The sequence below is a fragment of the Zootoca vivipara genome, unplaced genomic scaffold (assembly GCF_963506605.1).
Source record: "Zootoca vivipara unplaced genomic scaffold, rZooViv1.1 SCAFFOLD_39, whole genome shotgun sequence".
NCBI lineage: Eukaryota > Metazoa > Chordata > Lepidosauria > Squamata > Lacertidae > Zootoca > Zootoca vivipara.
Genome location: NW_026801996.1, coordinates 1 through 17,378, shown reverse-complemented (window position 1 = coordinate 17,378; position 17,378 = coordinate 1). Strand labels below are relative to the sequence as shown.

At 46.9% G+C, this 17,378-nt stretch overlaps 1 protein-coding gene across 1 annotated transcript in view; it reads left to right on the top strand.

Annotated features, from left to right (window-relative positions):
* Positions 1-17,372, top strand: part of LOC118077906 (LIM/homeobox protein LMX-1.2-like) — a 104,984-nt gene extending 87,612 nt beyond the window's left edge. Inside the window, exons 6-9 of the mRNA XM_035101631.2 lie at positions 1,418-1,495; positions 9,789-9,915; positions 13,054-13,212; positions 15,352-17,372. Coding sequence (XP_034957522.2) covers positions 1,418-1,495; positions 9,789-9,915; positions 13,054-13,212; positions 15,352-15,506 — 519 coding nt within the window. The 3' untranslated portion in view covers positions 15,507-17,372. The remainder of the gene's footprint in view (positions 1-1,417; positions 1,496-9,788; positions 9,916-13,053; positions 13,213-15,351) is intronic.
* Positions 17,373-17,378: the final 6 nt, after the last annotated feature.

The window sequence follows — 17,378 nt, the reverse complement described above, 5'->3', positions numbered from 1 at the left end:
GGGGGGCGGATAAGAGAGTTTTCCCACCCTCTCCTCCTGTATCCCCCCCCCCCCGGCACATTGCCTGTTGGGGGTGGGAGAACTCCCAGAACATCCGGGGGGGGGTCAGCAGAGAAGATGGCAGATTTTTGCCTTAGGCAAGCAGTAATGTTTGCACTGGCAGGAAGAGTGGCTTAGCATTATCCTGAATTCCTCCTGTAGGATTGGGAGAGAGATTAATTTTAGTTCACATTTTGATATCGACCTATCTTTTAATGCAAACCTCATTTTAATGCAAAATATTACATGAACTGAAATGCAGCTATTCATCAAAATTCATTCAGCTCTGAACCAGTTCTCCAACTAATGTGTCAAAAAATGCATACTGTATATACATATATATGGAGGAAGTGTGCAATTATTAGGATTATATACCACCCATCTGGCTGGGTTTCCTGAGCCACTCTGGGCAGCTTACAGCATATATAAAACATAGTAAAACATCAACCATTCAAAATGCATTTGTTGTTGCCATCAATTTATTAATTGCCTTCTAAACCTCCAATCAAGTCAATAAGATAGTTTTAAAAAAAAAACACTTAAAGCAAAACTCAAGCCATAACAAGTCCACACTCAGTTCACAGAATCATAGAATCTTAGAGCAGGAAGGGACCCCCAAGGGTCATCTACTCCAACCCCCTGCAATGCAGGCACCTCAACATGCAGCACCTCCCCATCCCATTTGAAACCAGACCAGCCCCTGCTTAGGTTTGCAAATGTTAGGGGGGAATTGTTTATCAACATGTGTCTGTTAGGAGAAATGTCACTAAACTCTGACAAAATTTCATGGGAACTTTGTGCATTTTTAAACAAACCACAAGCTGAAGTGGAAATGTGGAGAACTGAATTTAAGACTGGAGGATAAAAATAAAGGGTGAGAGACCAACATTAGTTTTGTCTATCCCTACCCACAGACAATGTTGTAGCCCATGGGTAGGCAAACTAAGGCCCGGGGGGGGCGGATCCAGCCCAATCGCCTTCTAAATCTGGCCCGTGGACGGTCCAGGAATCAGCGTGTTTTTACATGAGAAGAATGTGTGCTTTTATTTAAAATGCATCTCTGGGTTACCGGTATTTGTAGGGCATAGGAATTCGTTGATTTCCCCCCCTTCAAAATATAGTCCGGCCCCCCACAAGCTCTGAGGGACAGTGGACCGGCCCCTGCTGAAAATGTTTGCTGACCCCTCTTTTAGGCAGAACAAGCCCCACTTTCAGCTGTGAGGAGTTGAGAGTGGGTAGATTGCTTTCTTTTTGCAATCAGGTGTGGGGAGAGGAGAACCTGCAAATCCTTTGGCAGCGCACAGCATCTCTCAGCCCCAACCTGAAAGGGATGGGACTCTTTTTAACCAGACGCTTTTCCACTCTCCACGCTGGGCAGGTGAGGGAGACCTTGGCAGCTGAAACGGGCTTGACTGTTCGGGTGGTGCAAGTTTGGTTCCAGAATCAAAGGGCCAAGGTGAGTGACGGCCTCAGAGCTTTACATTTGGGTGGCAACCTATCTCTGACTAAACAGGAGGAAGGAGAAGGGGCATCTATCTCTGCCAGAGTCGGGCGGAGGAAGGGGGGTGCAATGGGAGCAGTCCGCCCCGGGTGTCACCACTGAGGGGGGTGTGATAAAATGCCGGGCGGCACTCACTGTGTGGCCTGCAGCGCTCCCAAGCCACGCATCTCTCCTGGGAGTGACACAGTGGCTTGGGCACCCGCAGGCTCCGCACTACCCCAAATGGTCCAATGGCACCTCCCCCTCAGCTGTGGGGTGGCTGAGTGGGAGGAGGCAGGCCCCACAGAGCATCCTACCCCAGCTCACCCCGCCCCTGGGCGCAGGCCATGCACCCCTCCCCAGGCACCCGATCCGCTTGCTCCACCGCTGGTCAGAGTTATCCAGGGCCGTCAGGCTGGAACTTTCAGGCCTCAGAGCAACACACAATCGCTGACCATTATTAAGAGGAGAAACACCTTTGGCTGTCAAATTTTGGCTCTTATTCCCAATAGACCCCTAAACCTTTTGAAAGGTGGGATATAAATGCTGATCCCCTTCATGGATCAATGCCTTGTCGTGGCGAAGGGGCTTGAATAACTCAGAGAAGCTATGAGCTATGCCATGCAGGGCCACCCAAGATGGACAGGTCATAGTGGAGAGTTTTGACTAAACGTGATCCACCTGGAGAAGGAACTGGCAAGCCACTCCAGTATCCCTGCCAAGAAAACTCCATGGACAAAGACAATAGGCATATAAAAGTTATGACGCTGGAAGATCAGCCCCTCAGGTTGGAAGGCGTCCAACATGCTACTGAGGAAGAGCGGAGGACAAGTACAAGTAGATTCAGAGCTGATGAAGCGGCTGGGCCAAAGCCGAAAGGTCGCTCAGTTGCGGATATGCCTGGAAGCGAAAGGAAAGTCCGATGCTGTAAAGAAAAATAATAATAAAAAATTCCTTCAGTAGCACCTTAAAGACCAACTAAGTTTTTATTTTGGTATGAGCTTTCGTGTGCATGCACACTTCTTCAGCTGTAAAGAAAAATATTGCATAGGAACCTGGAATGTAAGAACCATGAATGGAGGTAAGCTGGATGTGGTCAAAAATGAGATGACAAGAATAAATATCGACATCCTGGGCATCAGTGAACTAAAATGGAAGGGAATGGGCGAATTCAGTTCGGGTGACTATCATATCTACTACTGTGGGCAAGAATCCTGTAGTAGAAATGGAGTGGCCCTCATAGTCAACAAAAGAGTGGCAAAAGCTGTAATGGGATACAATCTCAAAAATGACAGAATGATCTCGATACGAATCCAAGGCAGACCTTTTAACATCACAGTAATCCAAGTTTATGCACCAACTACTGGTGCTGAAGAAAGTGAAATTGACCAATTCTATGAAGACCTACAACACCTTCTAGAAATGACACCAAAGAAGGATGTTCTTCTCATTACAGGGGATTGGAATGCTAAAGTAGGGAATCAAGAGATAAAAGGAACAACTGGCAAGTTTGGCCTTGGAGTTCAAAATGAAGCAGGGCAAAGGCTAATAGAGTTCTGTCAAGAGAACAAGCTGGTCATCACAAACACTCTTTTCCAACAACACAAGAGACGACTCTACACATGGATATCACCAAATGGGCAGCATTGAAATCAGATTGATTATATTCTCTGCAGCCAAAGATGGAGAAGCTCTATACAGTCAGCAAAAACAAAACCTGGAGCTGACTGTAACTCAGATCATCAGCTTCTTATAGCAAAATTCCAGCTTAAACTGAAGAAAGTAGGAAAAACCACTGGGCCAGTAAGATACAATCTAAATCAAATCCCTTATGAATACACAGTGGAAGTGAGGAACAGGTTTAAGGATTTAGATTTGGTGGACAGAGTGCCTGAAGAACTATGGATGGAGGCTCGTAACATTATACAGGATGCAGCAACGAAAACCATCCCAAGGAAAAGGAAATGCAAGAAAGCAAAATGGCTGTCCAACGAGGCCTTACAAATAGCGGAGGAGAGGAGGCAAGCAAAATGCAAGGGAGATCAGGAAAGATACAAGAAACTGAATGCAGATTTCCAAAAAATAGCAAGGAGAAACAAGAGGGTCTTCTTAAATGAGCAATGCAAAGAAATACAGTGGTGCCTCGCTAGACGAATTTAATTCGTTCCACGGGTCTTTTCTTATAACGAAAAGTTCGTCTAGCGAATCCCATAGGAATGCATTGAATTTTTTCTGATTTTTTTTTTGCCCATAGGAACGCATTAATTGAATTTCAATGCATTCCTATGGGAAACCGCGATGTGCTAGACGAATTTTTCGTAAAATGAATTCGTCTAGCGAGGCAACCTCCACTAGAAAAAACCTTTCGTTAAGCGGAAATTTAGTTAAGTACGGCATTCGTTAAGCGAGGCACCACTGTAGAGGAAAACAATAGAATGGGGAAAACCAGAGATCTGTTCAAGAAAATTGGAGATATGAAAGGAACATTTTGTACAAAGATTACCATAATAAAGGACAAAAGTGGTAAGGACCTAACAAAAGCAGAAGACATCAAGAAGAGGTTTCAAGAATACACAGAGGAATTATACCAGAAAGATATGGAGGTCTCGTACACCCCAGGTAGTGTGGTTGCTGACCTTGAGCCAGACATCTTGGAGAGTGAAGTCAAATGGGCCTTAGAAAGCACTGCTAATAACAAGGCCAGTGGAAGTGATGATATTCCAGCTGAACTATTTAAAATTTTAAAAGATGATGCTGTTAAGGTGCTACACTCAATATGCCAGAAAGTTTGGAAAACTCAGCAATGGCCAGAGGATTGGAGAAGATCAGTCTACATCCCAACTCCAAAGAAGGGCAGTGCCAAAGAATGCTCCAACTACCGCACAATTGCCCTCATTTCACACGCTAGCAAGGTTATGCTTAAAATTCTACAAGGCAGGCTTAGGCAGTATGTGGACCGAGAACTCCCAGAAGTGCAAGCTGGATTTCGAAGGGGCAGAGGAACCAGAGACCAAATAGCAAACATGGGCTGGATTATGGAGAAAGCTAGAGAGTTCCAGAAAAATGTCTACTTCTGCTTCATTGACTATGCAAAAGCCTTTGACTGTGTCAACCACAGCAAATTGTGGCAAGTTCTTAAAGAAATGGGAGTGCCTGATCACCTCATCTGTCTCTTGAGAAATCTCTATGTGGGACAAGAAGCTACAGTTAGAACTGGATATGGAACAACTGATTGGTTCAAAATTGGGAAAGGAGTACGACAAGGTTGTACATTGTCTCCCTGCTTATTTAACTTATATGCAGAATTCATCATGCGAAAGGCTGGACTAGATGAATCCCAAGCCAGAATTAAGATTGTCGGAAGAAATATCAACAACCTCAGATATGCAGATGACACAACCTTGATGGCAGAAAGCGAGGAGGAATTAAAGAACCTTTTAATGAGGGTGAAAGAGCAGAGCGCAAAATATGGTCTGAAGCTCAACATCAAAAAAACCAAGACCATGGCCACTGGTCCCATCACCTCCTGGCAAATAGAAGGGGAAGAAATGGAGGCAGTGAGAGATTTTACTTTCTTGGGCTCCTTGATCACTGCAGATGGTGACAGCAGTCACGAAATTAAAAGACGCCTGCTTCTTGGGAGAAAAGCAATGACAAACCTAGACAGCATCTTAAAAAGCAGAGACATCACCTTGCCGACAAAGGTCCGTATAGTTAAAGCTATGGTTTTCCCAGTAGTGATGTATGGAAGTGAGAGCTGGACCATAAAGAAGGCTGATCGCCGAAGAATTGATGCTTTTGAATTATGGTGCTGGAGGAGACTCTTGAGAGTCCCATGGACTGCAAGAAGATCAAACCTATCCATTCTTAAGGAAATCAGCCCTGAATACTCACTGGAAGGACAGATTGTGAAGCTGAGGCTCCAATACTTTGGGCACCTCATGAGAAGAGAAGACTCCCTGGAAAAGACCCTGATGTTGGGAAAGATTGAGGGCACTAGGAGAAGGGGACGACAGAGGACGAGATGGTTGGACAGTGTTCTCGAAGCTACGAACATGAGTTTGACCAAACTGCGGGAGGCAGTGCAAGACAGGAGTGCCTGGCGTGCTATGGTCCATGGGGTCACGGAGAGTCGGACACGACTAAACGACTAAACGACAACAACAAATGCTGAAACAAACCAAGAGCACATCAGGAAACGGCCTACTTACGAGAAGGACCCTGGCAGAGACGGCTGGCATGTTCTCCCCCTCCTGGGCAATCATAAGCATTCTCCAGCCCAAACATCACAGCAACTGGTGCCAGAAGACACCAGCACACTTTAGGGATCCGCAGAGGTTTGCGCAGTTGCGCAACAGACCTCAGTAGCACAGCATCTTGGCTAATCTACGTCATTTACATATAAACACACTCGGAGCTCTTCATCATGTCTCCCTCTCTCTTGCATCACACAGAAAAGAGAAAGAACAAAGGGACAACAGTCCCACTTAGGAACACAGTAAGACAAACATCCTGTCTACGTCACTTCCCACTCTGTGGAATGAAAAGACATACAGTCATATGACAGACAACAAACCTATGACTGCAGACAGGGAATGAATCTCCCAACAACCTCCCCCGATTCATGCACTGTGCTGCAGTCAACCACCATCAGTGTAACTGCAACAACCATATAGAATTAGATCATACACACAGTATACCTCTGTATCACCTGTTCCACCCTTGGCATTACCTGCAACTGGATTGGCCTTGGGCCTTACCATCTTGCACTCACAAGTAGTCTTGGCATCATAGCCCTTCTGACTATCAGGAAGTTTCACATTTGGCTTCGTTGGGACTCGAACCCTAGCCATCTTCCTCTCTGAGGAAACAGTGTTGGCACACACGGCCTCTGGACGTGGTCCAGCTTCCTTCTCCAAGGAAACAGTGTCTACCCTTACAGCCTTTGGGCTTGGTTTCCCGTCCCTTGTGGGCAAGCCCTGTACCCTTCTCTAGACCCCGGGTTTCAAGACCTGTGTCAAGCCACTAACCACAGCGAAATCTGCAACAGCTGTGTTAGCAAACTCCTGAGCATATCTGGTGAGCCCTTTCACCCTTTGTAGCTCCTCCTGAGCTGTGCACCTGGCACACCTCCTCCACTGTATCAGTGGAACTCACCTGTTTAAAACAGCAACAGATTGTACTGTGTAAGTCTCCAGCAATGGGGTTGCCTAGGAAAACACATAGAATTCCTCCCCATTCTGTACTGCACTCAACATCCCTAGTGAGCAAAATCAATTCGGTATGAGGCTTTAGTACTCTGTACATGCCTCCATACCATAGGAAGAATTTATGCTCCCTGTTTCGTGACATCCCAACCCACATGTCAGACCCATTTATGGCATCTTGGATTTTCCGGGTTTGTCACTGTACCCATCAGAAACTTTGTCTGAATTCAGGGGAAAACCTTTTGCAAACCATGTTTGCTGAGCATTTTGCTCTGTGTGACTTTGAAACCCACATGTCAGACCCTGTCACTGGCATCTAGACTTTTTTGGGGTACACTTTGTCACTGTCAACATCACCATTTCCATTACCAAGAGATACCTCTGTGAGATACCCTTATCTCCTCTCCCCCTTTTGCATTTCTCCTGACCACTGGTACACCTGGCCATCCATTGTGGCAGACATTTGCAATCTGGGAGCCTCATGCTTACAACCTGCATGGAAAACAAATGGTTAGCAGACATAACATCACATGTCTTTGCAACCTTCCCACCATCCCCATGTATCACATCACAACATGGTCAAGAACAAGCCATTCACAATGTCACTTTTGTTCTTCTGGATGGTGCGTTCTATTTATGACCTGAAAACAGAACATACATGCTGCGTTAACTGGAAATCCATCAGCACGCTGCGAATCCGACCTGGAATGAAAAACACAATAAGCATCACAACAGTTTTTCAGTTCCACGGCCCCTGGTGCTATGCACCCCCAAGAGGTTTGCTCTTAGCAAAAGTCCCCTTGATGAAACTCTGTTTCTTCTTGACACGTCACAGTTGTCCAAAAGTCTTTGCCTCTGGACTCAGTCCAAACCTCACGGAAACAAAGTTCCACTGCCTCAGTCCTCAGCAGTGCCACCTGCTGGTTGCAGTGATGATTGAGATGACATCACAAGTCAACTCCCTTCTGCTCTGAAGAGTCCTCCCCCAGAACAGGAAACAGTTCCATCTTCAGCCAAAACGCCTTTAAACACAACTGGGGCTTTTGGCTTCAGGAAACATTGCCTCCCACTGCAAGTGGACGTCCTCTAGATAGCCTCTCGCTATCTTGGAATGTCCAGTTTTTCACAGCTCCAAATTCCTGCAGAACATACTCTCTGTGACTGTTGGCCTTTCTGTGGCACAGCAAACAAACTGCTTCGCAGCTTCTCTGGAACATAAACGCAGCTCCGACACATTCCCAAAACTCAGGGAACAAACTCAGAAGAATCTTGTCTTCTTAAAGTTCAAGCCTGCTACTTTACGCAGCGTGGAGGGGGGAATTCTCTCCCTCCCCCAGTAGCTTTAGATCAAGCAGCTACAGTCCAGCAAACAGCCTTGCTGGCATGAAAACCCAGCTTTCGCTTCTGCTGCGCAGGCATTGGGACACCACCTCCCCCGTTTCTAAAACTCCGGGGAAGGGACATCAACTTCTTCCCAGTTCCCTCTGTGCAAACTCAGGGAAACAAATCCATTCCTGTGCATCTATTTCGGAGATTATCTGCAGCAGGATCCTTCAGAAGCAGTCATAAATCTTTGCTGCTTCTCTATGCACACTATTTGGCAGCTGCACAAACACAGACTGGTCTGCCTAATTCCACTTTCACTTTTAGGCACCCAGCGTAACTCACTGTGTGTCTCCTTCTTTCCTCCGTCTCTGAAGAGTTGCTCACGGTGCTGATTTCAGGAGACTCCAACAAATTCTAGCCCCCAGTCCTCTGCTGGCACTGAGGCTGTGGCCCCGATCCCTGGGCCCATGACCTATGTCAGGAAACGGCCTAGTTACGAGTAGGACCCTGGCAGAGACACATGCCCAGCTGGCATGTTCTCCCCCTCCTGGGAGAGGGAGGCTCATAAGCATTCTCCAGCCCGAACATCACAGTGATTAGTGTCAGATGAACACCAGCACACTTCACAGATACGCAGAGGTTTGCGCAGTTGCGTAACAGACCTCAGTAGCACAGCATCTTGGCTAAAAACGTTTATTTACATATAAACACCCACAGAGCTCTTCATCATGGCTCCCTCTCTCTCTAGCATCACACAGCAAAGAGAAAGAACAAAGGAACAACAGTCCCACTTAGGAACACAGTAAGACAAACATCCTGTCTACATCACTTCCCACTCTGTGGAATGAAAAGACATACAGTCATATGACAGACAACAAACCTATGACTGCAGACAGGGAATGAATCTCCCAACACTTTTGGCAATTGCAGCTGAGCTTTCTCCATTCCCAGAGCAGAACTGCCTTGGCAGGGCTCCTGTGCCAGGTAGAAATTCACCAGGTCTTCCTCTCAGCATTCCTCTTTCTTCAAACTGGGAATACTACTGCACTTGTTGAATTTCTGCCTGTCATGAAGCTACTAAGGGCACAGGAACTGTACAAAAACCCAACAAAAAAGAAGTGGCAACCCTTGCTCAGATTCAGGTGTTTTAGAGCTGCTTTTAAATGTGAGTGCAATATGAATCAGTGCCAATTTTATTCACCGGCCCAGCAGCAATGCCTTCAGCTGTAGTGTCTGGTCTGCAGGAAGTAGCCGGAGAGCAATATTTATCTCCTTGTTGTGGAAAAGTACATATTTTGCTATTATTTAATATGGCACTCATTCATTACACTTCAGCCAAAGTTCTCTGAGCAACTTTACAGAGCAGCATCATGTTTGCTGACTTCCTCAGCTTAAACCAGGGTTAAAACTTAAGGAGTACTCTATCTTAAGGGGCAGTCTGCCTTCCTTCCTTCCTTCCTTCCTTCCTTCCTTCCTTCCTTCCTTCCTTCCTTCCTTCCTTCCTTCCTTCCTTCCTTCCTTCCTTCCTTCCTTCCTTTTCTTCTTGTCAGCTGGCAACCTTAGTTGGTGCAGCAGGGGGAGGAGAGCATCCTATACTGTACAAGGCAGGGGCAGGTGTGTGGCCCTGGCCTTGGAAGAGGACAGACCCCCTCGCCCCAATTTAGGAGGGGGATTCTGTCCTCCCTTCCCCCTTTTGTTGCACCCCTGCCCAGGAGCATCCGTCCTCCTCCTTGCAGATGAAGAAGATCGCCCGCAGGCAGCAGCAGCAGCAACAGCAGGAGCAGGAGCAGCTTGGCAATCCACGCCTGGGGACGGGAAGGGGGACTGGAAGGAGCAGCAGGCAAAGCAATGAAGACAGCGAAGGTGAGAATCTCTGGCAGAAACTCAAGGGCACCTGAGTCCCTTGGTGTCAGGAGCTGGAGTCAGGCAGAGGTCAGCAACAAAACAATAAAGCGCCGATGTCAGTGAAGGTAACTCAAAGAAACAAAACATCTCAGGGCTAATGGTCACAGCAACGCTTCCCAGCAGGTCTTGCCCCAAAGAAGCCAGTGCAAGGACTGAAGGTCCCTGCCTTCCCACCACTCTCTGAGGCTCCTTCCCCAACAGCCAAAGGCTCCATTAGTAATTACTATAATGGAAAGAGAATTACAGTGCATCTCACCATGAGACCATGATCATGGCCCTGGTTTATGCCATCAGAATAGTGTATTAAAATAAAAAAAATTCCTTCAGTAGCACCTTAAAGACCAACTAAGTTTTTATTTTGGTATGAGCTTTCGTATGCATGCACACTTCTTCAGATACAGTGAAATGGAAGTTTCCAGGCACTTATGTAGAGAAGGGGTGGGGAGGGGTGGGGATGGGGAGGGGGGATCACTCAGAAGGGTGGTGGAAATGGGTGATTGACTGACTGATAGCTGTTGATGACCGCAAACGACTGCAAATGGTTTTGCATGAAAAAGCAAGGGTTGAGATGGCTGAAGATCGCTTATCATGTATAATGAGATAAGAATCCGATATCTCTGTTCAAACCAGGTCCCTCCATGGTTTTGAGCTTGGTGATAAGTTGCAATTCAGCAACTTCTCTTTCCAGTCTATTTCTGAAATTCTTTTGTAGTAAGACAGCTACTTTGAGATCTTGTATAGAATGTCCTGGGAGATTGAAGTGTTCTCCTACTGGTTTTTCTGTCTTCTGGTTCCTGATGTCAGATTTATGTCCATTTATCCTTTGGCGTAGGGTTTGGCCTGTTTGTCCAATATAGAGAGCTGAAGGGCACTGTTGGCATTTGATGGCATACACAATGTTAGAAGATGAGCAATTAAATAGTCCTGAGATGGTATGTTGGATGTTGTTGGGGCCAGTAATGGTGTTGTCTGGGTGTATGTGGCAGCAAAGTTGGCATCTGGGTTTATTGCAGGCTCTGGTACCAGTGTCCATGTTAAGTCTGGTGGTTGTATTATTGTGGGTGAGGAGTTGTTTAAGATTGGGTGGCTGTCTGTAGGCAATGAAAGGTCTTCCTCCCAGAGCTTGAGAAAGGGAGCTGTCATTGTCCAGGAGAGGCTGTAGATCTCTGATGATGCGTTGTACTGTTTTAACTTGGGAGCTGTATGTGATGACTAGTGGTGTTCTGTTATTTTCTTTTTTGGGTCTGTCTTGCAGCAGGTTCTCTCTAGGTATCTGTCTGGCTCTGTTGATCTGTTGTTTAACTTCATCAGGTGGATATTTTAGTTCTAAAAAGGTTTGCTGTAGATCTCTTAGGTGAGATTCTCTGTCTGTAGAGTTGGAACAGATGCGGTTGTAACGTAAGGCCTGGCTGTATACGATGGATTGTTCCATCAAGCTCTGGGAGGAAGACCTTTCATTGCCTACAGACAGCCACCCAATCTTAAACAACTCCTCACCCACAATAATACAACCACCAGACTTAACATGGACACTGGTACCAGAGCCTGCAATAAACCCAGATGCCAACTTTGCTGCCACATACACCCAGACAACACCATTACTGGCCCCAACAACATCCAACATACCATCTCAGGACTATTTAATTGCTCATCTTCTAACATTGTGTATGCCATCAAATGCCAACAGTGCCCTTCAGCTCTCTATATTGGACAAACAGGCCAAACCCTACGCCAAAGGATAAATGGACATAAATCTGACATCAGGAACCAGAAGACAGAAAAACCAGTAGGAGAACACTTCAATCTCCCAGGACATTCTATACAAGATCTCAAAGTAGCTGTCTTACTACAAAAGAATTTCAGAAATAGACTGGAAAGAGAAGTTGCTGAATTGCAACTTATCACCAAGCTCAAAACCATGGAGGGACCTGGTTTGAACAGAGATATCGGATTCTTATCTCATTATACATGATAAGCGATCTTCAGCCATCTCAACCCTTGCTTTTTCATGCAAAACCATTTGCAGTCGTTTGCGGTCATCAACAGCTATCAGTCAGTCAATCACCCATTTCCACCACCCTTCTGAGTGATCCCCCCTCCCCATCCCCACCCCTCCCCACCCCTTCTCTACATAAGTGCCTGGAAACTTCCATTTCACTGTATCTGAAGAAGTGTGCATGCACACGAAAGCTCATACCAAAATAAAAACTTAGTTGGTCTTTAAGGTGCTACTGAAGGAATTTTTTTTATTTTACTTCGATCCAGACCAACACGGCTACCTACCTGTAACCAGAATAGTGTATTGTAATTAAACAGCTCTGGGGCCCCATCACACACACACACACACAGGGATTGGGTTACTGTAGAAGCGTAGGAGTCTGTGCACGAAATAAAAATGGCTTTAACTCACCGGTTTCCTCTCTTCCTGCAAGGCATGCTTGGGATTGTGGGTATGGCATTGTGAGGATACAGGTGCCTCTGGAGAATCTGTGGCCCTTCAGATGGCTGGTGGACTGCATCCCTGGCTGCATCCCATCATGGCTGGTGCTGGTGGAAGTTAGAGTCCAAAAGCACCCGAGGGTCAGTGGTTCCACCCCCACCCTCTCTAACCCCAATGTTAGAGAGACCCGCAATCCCCAAGATTCCCTGGAGTGAAAGTAAAGGGTAGACAGGCAGACAGAGTCCTGTCAAAAGCTGCATTTGACTTCTGGGGAATCAGCAGTCTCTGCTCACACTCTGCAGCTGTGAGGGACAGAAACTTGCTTTAAAATAAATTAAAATGAAATACTGGTTATCAGGAGATGGCTATACATGGCCTTCCAAGTTGTCTATTCACAACAAAGTTATGTCTGGAATAGCAATTATTGATCATAGCAACAAACCTGCATTCCCCAATGTCTGTCTTTTCCCAAGGCTTGGCTGTTTTAAGTGCTGTTTCAGAGAGGATGTGAGAGCCAAGTATTTCAAAGAATAAAACAACTTTTGAGAGGACAGAGTAGTTTCAGTAACTTAGTTGTTACTTAAACACACACAGAGTGTTATTACTAAGTCCAAAGTGTTTATTGCTAGGCCTTCCCCCCTTCTTTGCTTCAATAGATGGTGCCAGTGTGCACGGAATCGAGGGTCTGATGGTGCCATACTCCAGGATTGCCCAACAGCAGCTGCTTCCCCTGGATCAGAACAGCTACAGCACAGACTTGTACCGGCAAGGACTCACCCCACCCCAGCTGCCAGGAGACCATCTCCACCCCTATGGTGAGCTTCTCCAGAGGAATCTGCTATGAGCATGTGCTGTGTGCCTTACCCCTATGTCACACTCTTCCTACAGAGACATAATGCTCCTGCACAGTTTTTTCTGCCAGTGGGTGCATAGCAGAGGTAAAAATCTCCCTCCATGCATGTTCCAGAGTCAGAAAGGAAAGGCACAACCAGGTCATAGACTCATAGAGTTGGAAGAGACCACAAGGGCCATCCAGTCCAACCTCCTGCCAAGCAGGAAACACCATCAAAGCATTCCAGACAGATGGCTGTCAAGCCTCCGCTTAAAGCCCTCCAAAGAAGGAGACTCCACCACACTCCCTGGCAGCAAGTTCCACTGTCGAACAGCTCTTACTGTCAGGAAGTTCTTCCTAATGTGTAGGTGGTGTCAGGGAGGTTGCTGGCTACCCTCGAGCAACGATACTCCAAACCATCTTGTCTTTAATACTTTTATTGTGAATATTATTTACAGTGCAAGAGTTTCATGAAAACATGTCTGCTCAGTATCCTCAGATTCTCCCAATAGTGCTTTTCGGCTCCTCCCCCAGCGGAGTAGTTTGAGGACCCCAAATCTCTGAACCCCTGCGTTTGCGAGCTGCTGATCACCTCAGTTCCAGGGTGAATTTGAAACAACACCCCTTTGCTGTTTCCCCGCTAGAACTCTCTGCTGGCCCCTCCTCCCTTGCTGGTATCACAGGCTGCAGGCAGTGCACTTGGATGCTGCCTGAGCCCGGCCCCGCTCCGCTCACTGGGGTGGCTGTTCCCTGTAAGCCCACCCCCTTACAGGTGGAATCTTCTTTCTTGTAGCTTGAATCCATTGCTCCGTGTCCGCTTCTCTGGAGCAGCAGAAAACAACATTTCTCCTTCCTCTATATGACATCCTTTTATATATTTGAACATGGCTATCATATCACCCCTTAGCCTTCTCTTCTCCAGGCTAAACATGCCCAGCTCCCTAAGCCGTTCCTCATAAGGCATTGTTTCCAGGCCTTTGACCATTTTGGTTGCCCTCCTCTGGACACATTCCAGCTTGTCTGTATCCTTCTTGAACTGTGGTGCCCAGAACTGGACACAGTACTCCAGGTGAGGTCTGACCAGAGCAGAATACAGTGGTACTATTACTTCCCTTGATCTAGATGCTATACTCCTATTGATGCAGCCCAGAATTGCATTGGCTTTTTTAGCTGCTGCATCACACTGCTGACTCATGTCAAGTTTGTGGTCTACCAAGACTCCTAGATCCTTTTCACATGTGCTGCTCTCAAGCCAGGTGTAACCAGGATGTTGGTGGAAAGGAGAGAATAGGCATAAAAGGAGAATTCCCTGGATGCCAGGATCTAAGTCTGGGGCAAGTACTCTTTGATGAGAGAACCTCAGCAGAAATTCAAAATCACAAAATATGCAGCAAAGTAAAGCATGGAAATATAGACTGTTAGACCTTTAAAATACAGTATGCCCTTAGAAGTTCCAAAGCTTCCTTCTTCCCCTAGCATAGATAAAAACCACACATTTGGTAAGCAAAAAATGGTTTACTTACAAACTCTCCAAAGGTCATATTCATGTTCTTTTCCATACAGCATTCAAAAAAAGTTGCACAGGCAGTAAAACTTAGTTTAGTTACAGTGGTGAAAGTTCCTAAATTATTGGGTATAGGAACTCAAGAGAGGCTTGTAAGAGCCATGCGGTCTGAGCTGCAGCAACCAGCTCAGACTCATGCATTAATGTGCGAGGAGTCGCACATTGAGCTTCTTAAGTAGATGGAAGGGAACAAAGGCTTGACACTTAGTTCCTCCTAAGGTGAGCTAAGCCTGTCAGGACAGCTTACTCTATAGTCTTAACCCTTTCATGCATTAAACATGTTGGTTATATGAGGCTGGTTATCCCACAGGATGTTCATGACACAGGGTGTATGTGACCTGTGAAAGTTAAATAATTATTTTTACAGTGGCCCTCAAAATGGAAGACTGAAGACAGAAATGGCCCTGGCTGTGCCTGTTGCTGTTCCTCATCTTCCTTGCTTCCGAAGGCCACATCTGCACCAGAAATGTAAAACAGTATCATGCCACTTTAAAAAGTCGTGGCATTCCACAGAGAATTCTGCTCGTAAGTAACTTTCCTTCTCTTTCCGCACCCTAGATTCAGAAGGCGTCTTCCATGACATGGACAGTGACACCATTGGCCATTTGGGTGACTGCCTGCTGTCAGCGGCTGAAGCCAACCTCCTGCAGACCCGAGTGGGCAACCCCATTGACCGGCTCTACTCCATGCAAAGCTCCTATTTCACCTCCTGACCGTGGGGACCTTCCTGGCTCTTCCACCTGATCTATGCCACTCTGGGCTTAGAAGGGTGGAACGGCACAGAGGAGCAAGCCCGTTGCATTCGGAAGGACTCTTTGGACGCTGCAAAGTGAAGGAGGCATGCAAGGCTGCCGGCCATTGGAAGGCGAAGCCTTAGGTGCTGAAGTTGAGTCTCAGAGGACTTTGCTGCACTGCCTCTCCCCTTGCCCTTCACCCAGTGTCCTAGAGATGGACAATTTCACATTGTGTAGCTTGTATTTCTAGCAGTGTGTTTTTGTGCTTAAACTGTGTAGGGCATTAAGGCTAATTTGATGCATCACCAGCAGAGACGGAGACCTGGCTCATGCTGGGGACAAGGTTTTCAGGGCCACGGGGCTGCTTTTCATCCAGCTTGTTGTTCCTTGTTAATACTCTGCAGCCTTAGCACAACTAAGAGCTTACTTTTCAGGAACATGGGGGGTCTGAGAGGTGCTTTAGAAACATTAGGTTAGTTTTATACTTTAACTATTATGCCACTCTAAAGAATTATGGGAAATGTAGTTTGCAGAAGGTCCTGAGAGCTCCCCACTAGAGCTACTTAAACCCCCCTCCAGAGAGGAGAAATGAGTGTTAAACTAGATATGATTATAGTGAAGACATGCTCTTAGATTCAAAGTGTTCCAAGCATCTCAAAGAGAGGGTCTAGCAGGGGGGGGGGAATCTGTGGCCCTTCAGAGGCTGCTAAGTGGCAATTCTCATCAGCTCTAACCAGCATGGCCCAATGATCAAATGATGGCAGCCAGAATCCAGCAATTGCCAGAGAGCCACTAGTTCCCCATCCTTGCTGTAGATGGAAGGCAGTTTTGCTCTCTGTTCATCCTTTGACTCCCTTGCTCTTGAACACCTCCATCTTCTCTTTAAGCTTTGCCCCCAATACTTTCAATCAGCCACTTGATGCTTGCTGGAGATTTCACACAATATAGTCCCTGCAGGATGGTTTCATTAGCCAAGGCAGCAGGGCCATCTTAAGCATATCTGGCGCCGTGGTGCAAAGCTCCCTCCGGCACCCCCACCCCCATTTCCCAGAGATTTTTAGGGAGGAAGGCACTGCCGGCGGGGTTGGAGGAGGCAGGCAGGGGCTGGAGGGCGGCTCCTCCGGCGGGGAAGAGGCAGAGGCTGGACGTGGTGCCTCCTGGCTCAGCTGGCCACTTCGTGCCGCGGTCGCCATGGCAGACGGAGGCTCCAGGCGCGACGCTGCTTTGACATGGCATGGCAGAGGCGGGTGAGGGTGGCAAGCTGATGCCGGGAGGCACCACGTCCAGCCTCCGCCTCTTCCCTGGCACCCTCCAGAACTTGGCACCCTGATGCCCCGCACCACTAGCCTCTATGGATAAGACGCCCCTGCAAGGCAGCACAGCAGACCTCAGAACAGTTCCTTCCATCACCATAGCAGCAAACAATTTGGATCCTCTTGTCCTGCTTAAAAACCTCCAAGGAAGGAAAGTCAGGGAGACTGTCCCACTGTTGAACAGCTCTGACTGTCAGAAAGTTCTTCCTAATGTTTAGTATAAGTCTCCTTTCTTGTACCTTGAATCCAGAGCAGGAGAAAACAAGATTGCACTCTCTTCCATGTGGCAGTCCTTCAGATATTTGAAAATGCCCAGTGTATCTCCTCTGTGATTCATGATGATCCATTACAAGTTACAAAATCATTATATGGAGTGAAGTCCCTTTTGTTGCTGATGATCTGAGATGTGCCTGGGCAAAGCAAATATCTGGAATGTGCCAGGAGGCAAATGATCTTGTATAGAAATGTCCAGTACAAAACCAGACCTCTCTTCTAGACTGGCCACCAACATCAATGCTGCTTTATAAACAGCTCGATG